The sequence below is a fragment of the Eleginops maclovinus genome, chromosome 16 (genome assembly GCF_036324505.1).
Source record: "Eleginops maclovinus isolate JMC-PN-2008 ecotype Puerto Natales chromosome 16, JC_Emac_rtc_rv5, whole genome shotgun sequence".
In the NCBI taxonomy this organism is placed as follows: domain Eukaryota; kingdom Metazoa; phylum Chordata; class Actinopteri; order Perciformes; family Eleginopidae; genus Eleginops; species Eleginops maclovinus.
The window spans coordinates 2,599,655-2,612,628 of NC_086364.1; the positions used below are offsets into that span (position 1 = coordinate 2,599,655).

At 42.2% G+C, this 12,974-nt stretch overlaps 1 protein-coding gene across 1 annotated transcript in view; it reads left to right on the plus strand.

The window, feature by feature from the left end:
* Positions 1 to 10,612, plus strand: part of LOC134878127 (transient receptor potential cation channel subfamily M member 4-like) — a 34,814-nt gene extending 24,202 nt beyond the window's left edge. Inside the window, exons 6-16 of the mRNA XM_063903953.1 lie at positions 227 to 404; positions 2,214 to 2,278; positions 3,634 to 3,873; positions 4,133 to 4,235; positions 5,353 to 5,471; positions 5,642 to 5,938; positions 6,241 to 6,342; positions 6,684 to 6,812; positions 7,256 to 7,385; positions 10,229 to 10,374; positions 10,496 to 10,612. Of these exons, the coding sequence (XP_063760023.1) occupies positions 227 to 404; positions 2,214 to 2,278; positions 3,634 to 3,873; positions 4,133 to 4,235; positions 5,353 to 5,471; positions 5,642 to 5,938; positions 6,241 to 6,342; positions 6,684 to 6,812; positions 7,256 to 7,385; positions 10,229 to 10,374; positions 10,496 to 10,612 (1,626 nt within the window). The remainder of the gene's footprint in view (positions 1 to 226; positions 405 to 2,213; positions 2,279 to 3,633; positions 3,874 to 4,132; positions 4,236 to 5,352; positions 5,472 to 5,641; positions 5,939 to 6,240; positions 6,343 to 6,683; positions 6,813 to 7,255; positions 7,386 to 10,228; positions 10,375 to 10,495) is intronic.
* The last annotated feature ends 2,362 nt before the right edge of the window (positions 10,613 to 12,974 follow it).

The following is a 12,974-nucleotide window of genomic DNA, read 5'->3' on the forward strand; positions in this document are numbered from 1 at the left end:
TTTACAGTTTGTGTTAAAACAAAAGCTCTTGCCCTTTCAGTGCAGTGATAGTTGACCAAATAAATTGCTTAATATCAAATGAGAAAATGTGCATTTTCTTTTAAAACTATACTTCAAACCGCCCCGAGAAACAAAACCTTCGACTTCCCATCTCCTTCCAACAGAGTACCCCCCCCCCCTCCCCCCTCTCTCTGAACTGAATGTTGTCTGTGGTGTGTGTGTGTAGGGCAGTTTCCCTGCGCGGTACTATGTCCAGAACACATCCCAGGACTCCTGCTGCCTGGACAACAACTGCCAGGCTTTCCTCCTGGTGGATGATGGGAGTACTGGCCGCAGGGGGGGAGAGACAGCCTTTCGTGCTAATTTGGAGGACTACATTTCCCATCAGCGCACTGGCATCTGGGGTGAGACAGAGACATACAGAATATAATAATAATAATTAAAAATAAATAAAAATAAAATAATAATCATAATAATAATAATAATAACAACAACAATTACAATAACAACAATAATAATAACAACAGCAATAATAATAAAAATAAATAATAATAACACAAAATAACAACAATAATAATAACAATTACAATAATAATTCTAATAAGCTTTACCTGTATAGTACATACAAGAACTGCAGTCCAAAGTGCTTCACAGTACACAGACATCTCATAAAATAGTCACAGAAAACTGATCTCACATAGAATACAGTTACCAGTAAAAAACATAAACATTAAAAGGAGGATAGTGAAAATTAAGTAATGGCATCAAATAACAATAAGACAAAACCAGGCATTGAGAGCAGGAGTTAGCTTCCTAAAAGTCTAAAGTGAACAGATATGTTTTTTTTTAGAGACTTCCACCGAGCATGCTTCCCTGATGTCTACAGGTATTTTGTTCCATGGCTTCATCGCCCAACTTTTTGCTGGTGTTTCTGGGAACCTCTAACAACCCAGCAGCGGAGGACCACAGTGTTCTTGTAGCTGACAAGGGAGTTGAAATGGTAGCTTGGTCTTTATATGTCAGCCATAAACCAATCTTAAAATTCACAGGAAGCCAGTGCAGAGCGGCAGAAACTGAACTCATGTTTGATCTTGGGAGTTCATCTCCAAAGATAATGGACATTTCTCTTTTTGCTTTGGGGCTGACTAGTATCGTGCTCAGTCGTGCTGCAGATGCTTTTACCCTCGCCTCAGTAGGCCATATTCCCTGATCATTATTTTACTTAGTTATCGCAATGCTCGTTACACTGCAATTATGTAATGAGATGTGTCATCTATTATCAGTGTCCGTGGAGATCTGCCGACACTGAAATTGATGATGATGAATGCTCGAGGTGCACAGTGTGTGTGTTGCTGCCCTCTACTGGCGGTGGATGGAGTTGCAGAGCGTGTCACAACGCCTGTTGGATAGATAGCTTTCAGATACACACTTTATTTATTGCAAATTGGGAAATTATTTTGTCACAGCAGCAGTGTCAAGTATTACACGAGTTACAAATATTTAAAAGATACTAAAAGATATAAATATAATAAAAATAACATTAGCAGCATATGCTATATACACTTTCACACTGATTGTACAAAACATATTCTGCTTTATATTTTGTTTTTGTTTATATTTTCTGTACATTTTTTTCCCATATTGTATATTTTTTAGTTTCTTTATAAATGCTATTTTATTATAATTACATTACCTTGTTTTAATTTTTTTATTGTTCTGATGCAACGAAAACATTTCCCAAATTGGGATCAAGTAATTCTATCTATCTATCTGTCTGTCTGTCTGTCTGTCTGTCTGTCTGTCTGTCTGTCTGTCTGTCTGTCTGTCTGTCTGTCTGTCTGTCTGTCTGTCTGTCTGTCTGTCTGTCTGTCTGTCTGTCTGTCTGTCTGTCTGTCTGTCTGTCTGTCTGTCTGTCTGTCTGTCTGTCTGTCTGTCTGTCTGTATACAAATTCGCAATAGAAAGGTCAGATATCACTAGAGTATCTGAATGATACACCATATAACAAACATATTGATGAATTGAACACCCTACAATATACAATCTCACAGTAATGTATAGAAATATACCACAGACAATATTGGCATTGGATTATATACACATTAGAATTGTGCACAGTAGCTGTTGTGCGAGGAAAATAGCATTTGTTTTTTACTTAATGCAATGTGTCTGTGGAGAAGCAGTTTTTTCCTGACTTCTCTTATCTTGGCAACAGGAAGTGGCAGTATTGAAATCCCAGTGCTGTGCATGCTCATCTCAGGAGACGCCACTATGCTCGAGGTAGATCAGTTAAACTCTAGCTCTACACACACACACACACACACACACACAACATATATGTTTGGGTTTTACCAGAATATTTTCAGCAGTATTATATTACCACAGAGCCTTATGACTGTACCAGCTGCTATCAAGCTCAAACACACTGGAGGTCCTCACTGGATCCAGGGCCTAGCTTCCCCCGGCGAGTCAGACCAGCTGGCTGCAGTCAGCTCTATCTGACTCCATGTTGGTTTCACTTTATTAGCATTCTTTATCCATCACAGTCTCCACTCTCCTGTCAATCCAGTGGCCTGTTCTGCAAAATAGTTTAAAACCAGATCAGATTCAGAGAACAATCTTAATGCTGGGGGAAATTGGGATTTATGTCATTTGCTAAATGTAAGAATATAATGAAATCCGACCTAAATTCAATAAAATATTAAAATAAGTCATCACACCAGGCTGTGGTCCGAGTGCTTGTTTGGAGAGCTTAAATATTTGGAGAGGTTGGGTTGGTTACTTTTATGGTGACATGGTTTAATATTCCTCAGATTAAAATGAGGACACTCAGGAGTCAGACTATGAATTAATGAATGACACACCAACTTTAGGTTGGTAAGCAGTCACAACAATTGGCACATAAAGGGACGTGAGTCCCATGTGATGGAAACTTCTAGAGCAATGGAGACCAAACTCAGGGAGAGCTGTAACTTTGATGGCCAACACTGAAGGTTTATTCTGAAGTTAACGGCCGGAGAATTGACAAGACATTTGCTGCAGCCACGAGTTGACAGAGCAGTTGCCTGACCAATTCTGAAGAACTCTTCTACAATACGAGGTTTTAAATAGTTCAGAGTCTATAATCAGCATTCTTCATCAGCGAGACTAAACAAATATGCACCCTGAATCTAACTAGAGCTGTCGTCCATGAAAAAGAATGTGCACCAAGGAACCTACGTTCCAGATAGGGCTTCTAGATATCCCTGAACAATAACTATCTCATGGTAGCTTGTGCTCGGTCATAGACTGGCATCAACAATGCACCCAAGCTGCCCCTCCTTAAGGGAGTTAACAGCACCCCAAGGCCGAAAGACCTATGCCTTTGGAACGCAGACAGAGGAAGGAGAGAAAATTATGAGCTGTCTCAAAGTTTAACTACCTAAGCCTAAGTACCCTCCAGGCATCAAAGTTTGGAAAAAATGTTTCCCAAATGTAAAGATGAACCTAACCCCAGCCCTCACCCCAAAATGTGTCACATATTCAATTCCTTATGATATTATTTATTTTGAATCACCTGAAGTGTCTGCTGAAACAGAAACACTCAGGACGTGCCTTGACCCTCACATGTCCTGTCTCTGCTTTGTCTACATCAGAGATTAGACGCCTCTTTGAGGAAAGCCACGCCCTGGCTGGTTCTGGCTGGTTCTGGTCCAGCTGCAGACCTTATCAGTGATTTGCTCGGGAATCTTTCCTCTGTTCCCCTCAGTCCCAACTCCCCTCCTGCAGAGGGCGAGGCTTCTGAGGGTCTCAGCGCAGAGCTGCGCGACAAAGCCCGTGACAAGGTCCGGAGACACTTCCCCACTGCAGCCGAGCTGGAGAAACTGGTGGATAGTGTGAGTCTGTGTGTGTGTGTGTGTGTGTGTGTGTGTGTGTGTGTGTGTGTGTGTGTGTGTGTGTGTGTGTGTGTGTGTGTGTGTGTGTGTGTGTGTGTGTGTGTGTGTGTGTGTGTGTGTGTGTGTGTGTGTGTGTGTGTGTGTGTGTGTGTGTGTGCACGTGCATGCATGCGTGTCTGATCATCCACTACTAGTCTGTGTGGGTATGGAATGTTGAATGTATAATAAAGATTATTGTTTTCCTCCGCTCTGTGTCTAGGCTCTCAGTATCTATCAGAACAGAGAGTTCATCACTGTCTTCGACGGGGAGCAGGAAGGTTCTGAAGACTTTGATACAGTTCTCCTCAAAGCACTCGTTAGAGGTAAGTAATTACATTGGTGTATTTATAGAGCATCTCAATAAAGAAACAAGTCACAAATTAAGGGATAGAACAGAATTTCTGAGCCTCAGACGCCATGTCCCAGTGGATACAATAACTTTCTTACTACCTATTTGTTTTACAAATGTGTATTTAATTTATGTTCTCCCAGGAGAAATAACATAATTCAGAATCTTTAGTTGTCCTGTAAGGAATCGGACACCTTTTTTAATGGAGGTTTTGCAGATATGTAAACAGAAAATTATACAATTCTTAGTCTATTTTTGCATCTCTCACCTAGTTAAATTCCATTTGACCATAAAGGTATTATTAAAAATCGCATTTTAAAACTATGTGAAGCGAGCTAGAAAATAGTCCTTTTAACCAAGATGTGAGATCTTGGAATATTTTACGGAGAAAAACAGATATATATTTTTGCAACACATAAGTGAAACTGTCGGCTCATAGACATTGTCAGTGTTAGTGTTGTGTTACAGCAGGCGTGTCCAAACTACGGCCCGCGGGCCAAATGCAGCCCGTAGGCCATTTTGAATCGGCCCTCAGCAAATTCTAAAGTATAATGCAATATAGCCCACAAATTAAACTTTTGCTTGTCTTGTATTGTATTTCTCAAATATATATGTTCAAATATATTAATGAGCCCAATTTTCAAAAAAATGTAGTCATATAAAATTTAAAACATTTTCTAACAAATCTTAGTTGATTAAAAAAAAGCCAATAACTTATTTTTATAACAAGCTCGAAATGTAACCTTCAAATTTACTGTTATCAATCTGAGGCTTCTGTTTTAAGGAATGAGCTGCCAACAAAATTAATGAAACCCAAAAGACAGACGGGATGTAGGCTGTTTTTTCATTAAACCATTTCAAAGTATCGCGCATTATTCACCTGCATTTGTTTTGCTAACGTATAACTTAAATTATGAGGCAATATTCACCTCTATTGGCCCAGCTCTCCGTGTATTTTTCTGTATGTGGCCCTCGGTGAAAAAAGTTTGGACACCACAGGGTAATTCAATAACTTTGTGTGTGTGTGTGTGTGTGTGTGTGTGTGTGTGTGTGTGTGTGTGTGTGTGTGTGTGTGTGTGTGTGTGTGTTAGCTAGTAAACGTGTATCCAGTGAAGCCAGTGAGTGCACTGAGGAACTCAAACTAGCTGTGGCCTGGAACCGAGTGGATATTGCTAAAACGGAGCTCTTCAATGGAGACATCCAGTGGAAGGTCAGAGTCAAAGTGAATGACAATCATATGTTACATATATGTTACGTAAACGTTACATATGCGTAATAACAGCAATCCGTACATATAGCATGAACAAGCACATAGGATGTACATACTTGTTGGTGAATGTGTTGGGTTGACTTAATGTTCTGAGGGGATTATATGTTCAGTATGAGGACCTTGAAGACTCAATGACAGATGCACTGATCAACGACAAGCCCCAGTTTGTGCGTCTCTTCTGCGAAAATGGTCTGAACATCCTGGACTACCTGACGTACGAGCGCCTAGAGGGCTTGTACAGCTCTCTAGCAGATGGCTCTCTGGCCTACATTCTGCTGCAGAGGCGTCTGAGCGAGAGGCAGGGCCTGGCTGCATCCCTGCCCCACTTAGATGGAGCCGCCAACGTACCTCTGAAGAGTCCTCTGAGCAGCCTGGCGGGGCCCGCTTCAGCGATCACACTGTTTGAGGTGAGGAAGTGGAACACAGGAAAAGGAAAGCAAGAAGAACTCATTTCATTATTATTACACTGTTGACGGTTTTCAATGGGTGAGTGGATGGTGTGGTTGATTGACGGTAATGTATTGGTTTTGTTGGAGCTGTTGGTATTTCCCATAGCTATTCAGTTGAGATCACATGAGTGTGAAGTCCTTAGCATCTGATTCTTAATTGACATCTTTACAAATCCATTCAGTCAACTCTGTATCAAATGTCCATGCATGCAGGCTCTGCTCTGTATGCATTAGTAATGAGTTGAATGGTGATGCTGCAGGTGTCTCGCCTGCTCTGGGACCTGTTGGGTGATGTCTGTCAGCCTTTCTACTACGGGCCTCTGGGCCTGGACTGCAGCACCAGCACCAGGAGGGCTCTCAAGGTAAATAAAGAGAATATTTGAGGGTACATTCTACATTAGCTCCCTCTAGCATTACACCTCTAAATGTCTGATCCAACTCTGCAGTCACCAGCTTTCCACAAGGATTGAATATACCTAGTGAAGTACTCTTTTAATTACTTACATCTTCCCGTAAATGAAGTGATGCGCACACACATAGAAGGTACTTTATAAAAAAGTGTTCACCAAGGACATGAGGAAAAGATGCTGACACAGTTTAAGATAGATCATGTAGGAATGGATGCTCATCAATAGAAGAGAGATTCACTTTGTTGGGATCTGACTTCCTCACTTTGGGTGACTCGTGTACGTCTCCCCCTCAGCAATTGAACAAGATGCTGCTGGGAGAGTGTGTGTACCGGCACCAACGCTGTCTCTCACCCTGGGCCGCCCTCTTCATCTGGGCTGTGCTGCAGAGCCGCAGTGAAATGGCAGTGTACTTCTGGGAGATGGTGAGACTCAGCAGAGTTATTTCTACTGCATGCTACTGTGTACTTCTACTCTGCTATATGTATTTAATACCTTTAGTGACTTTACAGATTTGGATTAATGATGTGAATTATAATCAACCCTTAAATCCGATTTTAAGTATCTTTTGATGAGAATACTTTTATACTTTTACTGGAGGAACATTTTGAAAGCTGGACTTTTACTGTAACAGAGTATTCCTACACTCTGGTACTTCTACTTTTACTCAAGAACAAGATCGGAGTACTTCTACTTTTACTCAAGAACAAGATCAGAGTACTTCTACTTTTACTCAAGTACAAGATCTAAGTACTTCTCCCCCTCTGCTCACTGAAGTTATCTTATTTGTGTTGACTTGTTTATGAAACGACTGTGGTTAAAGACACTGTCAACATTACAAACCACTGTTTTTGCTTCCCATCATCAGGCGGGGGAGTCGGTGCTGAGCGCTCTGGGCGGCTGTAAGATGCTGAGGGAGCTCTCTAAGCTTGAGAGTGAGGCTGAGAACAAGCTCGCCATGAAGGAACTGGCACAGAGGTTCGAGGACCTGGCCCACGGTGAGTGGGACACAGACTGTATGGACTCCAACTGATGTAGCACAAATATCTTCCTTTGTATTCCAGACGTCAGAGATGAATTACTCACAACTTTAGGCTATTAGAAATCATTTGTTTTTATATTAAATTGAACAAAACCACCCTTTGAAAAGTGAAAATTGTAGCCAACAATTCATGTATTCTTAATTCTGAAGGTTGTGACTGCAATATTTCATATACTGTATAACAAAACCAGATGATTATGGTATTTGGGAAAGGATTTCTATATATTTATTTTTTATTTATCTAACAGGGACAGTTCCCGAAAATCAACATCTCTGTAAATGTGCCAGAGTTAGCCAAGAGGCTATTTTTCATCTGTAATCCCTGGACAGATTTTGTTAGTCACCCTAAAATGTCATTTTACACAAGTAAATAACAATCAATTAAAACATAGAACATATAGTACTGGAAATGTTCATAAAAAACAATATAACTAAACAAAAAAGAAACATGTTAAAACACAGGCAGTGCAGACAGACAGCGTAGACTCCTTAAACACATACATTTTATTACTGAACATGCGCGTTAATTGAATGCAATCAGAAACAAATTATAGTAATACATAGTTCAACAAAAAACAATGACTGAAGGAGCAGATAGAGCAGGACATGATATTAAGGAGACCCCCGCAGGTGAAAGTTAACCCTCACCAGTGAACATCCCAGAATGCACATTCAGCAGCTAAGAGATTAGAAGCACTGGGAACATCATTTGGTGAAGTCTTAAATCAGTTTTTGGATCAGGAGATCACTGGTTCCGTCCCCTATGTAGTCAGCATGTGGTTGTGTCCCTGGGCGAGACCCTTCACCCAAAACTGCTCCTGATGGGATTTACCACAGTACTAAGTATTTCGCTGTGGATAAAAGCGTCTAACAGTTACATGTAATGTAATGTAACTTTCCATTAGTGTTGTGCAGGGCTTGTTTTTTGAAACTGAGGTCATGTGACAGGAGGTACAGTCAATTTCCTGTAGAAAATATAATTCATCAGATAGAACATTCATCCATATGCTCTTATTCAGTGGAGGAAGTAAGTATTTGATCCCCTGCCAATTTAGTTAGTTTACCCACTTACAAACAAATGAACAGTCTGTAAGTTCTATGGTAGGTTTATTTTAACAGTGAGAGACAAAATATCAAATGAAAAATCCAGAAATGTACATTAAAAAAAAGATACAAATTGATTTGCATTTAATTGGGGGAAATAAGTATTTGATCCCCTTGCAACCAACAAGGATTCTGGCTCACACGGACCGCTTAAATAAGTCCTCTCGCTTTGATGTCAACTCTTTACCTGGATAAAAGACACCTATCCACAGTCAATAAATCAGATTTCAACCTCTCCACAGTGGGAAGACCAAAGACAGGTCTTGTGATCATGGTGGAAGTAATGTCTAAGGATATCAGGGACCAGATTGTAGACCAGCACAAGACTGGAATAGAAGACAAGACGACCAGCAAGCAGCTTGGTGAGAGAGACAACTGGTTTGATTATTAGCAAATGGAAGAATACGAAATGACCATCAATCGCCCTCAATCTGGGTCTCCACGATCAATGATCATGAGAAAGGTGAGGGGCCAGTAAATACACAGGAGGGACTTGTTAATGATCTGATGGCAGCTGGGACCAGTCACCAAGAAAACTATTGGTAACACACTGCGCTGTAATGGATTAAAACCCTACAGCGCCCGCAAGGTCCCATGCTCAAAAAGGCACATGAAGAGGCCGTCTGAAGTCTGCCAGTGAATCTCTGAATGATTCAGAGAAGGCTTCTGAGAAGGTGATGTGGTCAGATGAGACCAAAATCAAGATCTTTGGCATCAACTCCACATGTCGTGTTTGGAAGAAGAGAAATGCTGCCTATTACCCCAAGAACACCATCCCCAGCGTCAAGCATGGAGGTGGAAACACTATGCTTTTGGGGGGTTTCTCTGCTAAGGGGACAGGGGGATTCACCGCATCGAGGGGGTGGGTGATGGAGGGGGCCAAGTATCGTAAAATATTGGCAAATATTGATAACCTCTTTCCCTCAGCCAGTACACTGAAAATGGGAACTGGATAGGTCTTCCAGCACGACAATGACCCAAAACATACGGCCAAGGCAACTAAGGGGTGACTAAAAAAGAAGCCCATTAAGGTGATGGCGGGGCTTAGCCAGTCTCCGGACCTCCATCCTATAGAAAATATGTGGAGGGAGCTGAAACTTCCAGTGGCCAAGCATCAGCCTCCAAACCTTAAAGATTTAGAGAGAATCTGCAGAGAGGAGAGGACCAAAATCCCTCCTGAGACGTGAGCTAACCTGGTGACCAACTACAAGAAGCATCTGCCCTCTGTGCTGTCCAACAAGGCTTTCTCCACCAAGAACTAAGGCATGTTCTGCAAGGGGATCAAATACTTATTTCCCACCATTAAATGCACATTCATTTATATATTTTTTTTAATGTACATTTCTGGATTTTTTGTTGTTGATATTCTGTCTCTCACTGTGAAAATAAACCTACCATAAAAATGACAGACTGTTCATTTCTTTGTAAGTTGGTAAACTAACTAAATTGGCAGGGGATCAAATACTTATTTCCTCCGATGTATATGTTATTAGGCATTCTGCAGTGAGCACATTTAAGTTCTTGTCTCTAGTTGTTTGTAAAAAAGCTAAAACCGTGTTACTTAGCAAATCAAAAATGCTTTATCTCCAGCGGTTATGATGAAAAAATAGTTTTATCTGTTTGAAGGTATCCCATGCAGATGCAATCTTTCTCCTCAGTCATCATGAGGGAAAAGACTTCTTTGTGTCTGTGCAGATGTATTCGGTGAGTGTTACCAGAACAGCGAGAGCCGCTCCTTCACTCTCCTCATCAGGAAGTCTCCAGTGTGGGGGGGGGCTACCTGCATGCAGATGGCCACTGCAGCTGACGCCCGGCTGTTCTTCAGCCACGACGGTGTTCAGGTAGGGGCTACGCATGCTGTTTTGCTGCCAGGCTTTAGAGTGGAGTGCCAGCTGGTGTTGGTGCAGACAGTGCCGTGCGGGATGGGAACTGTTGTGCTGACGGTTTTGCTCTCTGCTGCAGTCTCTGCTGTCTCAGATCTGGTGGGGGGACATGGAGAGGAGTACTGAGGTTTGGAAACTGGTGCTCACCTTCTTCCTACCCCCCCTCGTCTACACAGACCTCATCAGCTTCAGGTAAGACATCTTTATTTTAAAAAGAAAGGAGGTTTGGAGACCCTGGGTCATGGCGTAGTGTTTGAATTAGAAGAAGCTTGTTGATTGTATTAAACTTAATTATGCCTCTAACATGCCTTTGTAATTGCTGTGTCTTGTCACCTGTACACGTCTATATATTCCTTCTACTGTTGTGCTGTCTTTGTCATTTTCTTTATATCATTTGTTTATTTTTGGGATTTATTTACTTATTTATTATTAATATTTTTATTATGATTATTATGATAAATATTTTTCTTTGACCTCATTTATTTATTTATTTATACTTTTAATGATTTTATTGCATGTGTGGAGAATGTGTTCTGTGTTTGCGATAAGTGGAATAAATGGGGTACATATTAGTATCATGCTCCTTCTTGATTGTGTTACCCTGTGAAAATTCAATAAATATATATATATATATATATATAAGTTATATTGTAGGCTGGAGACGAGGAACTCATTTTCTATCTTGTTAGGATCTCAGTTGTTGTATTTATAGTTTACTAGAAAGAAAACTTGATGGGAAAATGTGCGGTCCTCCACGCACACTCTGACCCATGCACAGAAACAGGGGAAATTAGAGACTGAAACACGGTTCAGGCAGACGGCCCGGGAGCAAGGCAGAGGCCGATAGGCCCCAGAGACAGGGGCATAGGTCACTGCGAGGGAACAATGGGGGCCAGACATGGGGGGCGGAGGCAGGGCCGGAAACAGGGCCAAAGACGGGGCCGGAGGCCACGACGGGGGCACTCTGGGGGCTGGGCAGGAGGGTGACAAGACGCCTCTGGAAGAGGGGCTGGAGGGTGGCGAGACCCCTCTGGAGGATGGGCTGGAGGGCAGCGAGACGCCTCTGGAGGGCGGGCCGGAGGATGGCGAGACCATGCCACACCTGGAATTGTGGCGGCCGGGACTCGGCCTGGAAACATCGTGAAGGCCAAGGCTCGGCCTGGAAACGTCATGGAGGCCGGGGCAAAGCCTGGAAACATCATGGAGGCCTGGGCAAGGCATGGAAAGGTATAGGAGGCTGGGGCAAGGCCTGGAAACATCAGGGAGGCCGGGGCAAGGGCTGGGGCAAGGCCTGGAAATGTCATGGAGCAGTCTGTGAGAAAAGGGCTGCAGCCCTTAGGCTCACCAGTGTAGCGTTCCGCTGTTCCCACACGAGGCTCCGGATCGTATCCTGTCAGGCCAGGAGCTGGAACAGGTGCCGGAGCTGAGGGCGGAGGTATAATAGTAACCATGGGGACTAGCTGTTGTACCATGGCAGCGCCATCTGCTATGTCTGGATGGTGAGGTCAGCCAGCGCTTGTACCTCGGTTGAGGTTGCCTGGTGGGTCTCGGTAGCTAAGGTAGCTATCATGAGCTCCTGTCTTCCGATGGCATCCTTAAATAGTACTGCTGAGTCCATTTCGGGTGGTGTCGTTCTGTCACGGTTCTGTCAAAGTTTGGTAACAGGACCCAAGTGCAGTAGTGTAAGCAGGACAGGCAAGGGCGGGGTTCCAACAAAAAGCGAGCTTTATTAAAAGCTGTACATACAAAACAGGGAACGCCGGCAGGCCAGAGAACAAAAGCAACAAATAACTGAACAAACCGGGTCAAGGGAGGCAGACAGGCGGGACAGACTGGGGATCACAGGACTGGAACGTTCAAGAATGACGACCATATATTGAAGACGACACCACAAGGAACACAAAGGGAAGACAGGACTAAATACACCAGGACCAGTAATCACAGGACAAGACACAGCTGGGAAGGGGGAGGTGAAACACAGGGGCAACAGGTGAGTACGATCAGACAATCAGACAGGAGGGAAACTAAAGACAGGAAGTAAACTAGACAAGACAGGAAGTGACAAAAGAAGATACATTTCAAAATAAAACAGTAAACTATAAATACAGAAACTGAGATCCTAACAAGATAGAAAATGAGTTCCTGGTGTCCAGCCTACAATATAACTTTTATATATATATATATATATATATAAATATTTATTGAATTTTCACAGGGTAACACAATCAAGAAGGAGCATGATACTAATATGTACCCCATTTATTCCACTTATCGCAAACACAGAACACATTCTCCACACATGCAATAAAATCATTAAAAGTATAAATAAATAAATTAGGTCAAAGAAAAATAATAATAATAATAATAATACAAATATTAATAATAAATAAGTAAATAAATCCCCAAAATATAAATCGCAGAGATTGCTTAGAAATTGGCGTACGCCACGTTTATAAATGAGGCCCCGGAACTGGGCCTCCAGTCCACCTCAGTTTTGAGTTGTGTGCGACTTAAACTGCTGAGGCTAAGTTTGAGTAGGAAATGACTACCAATTTGCG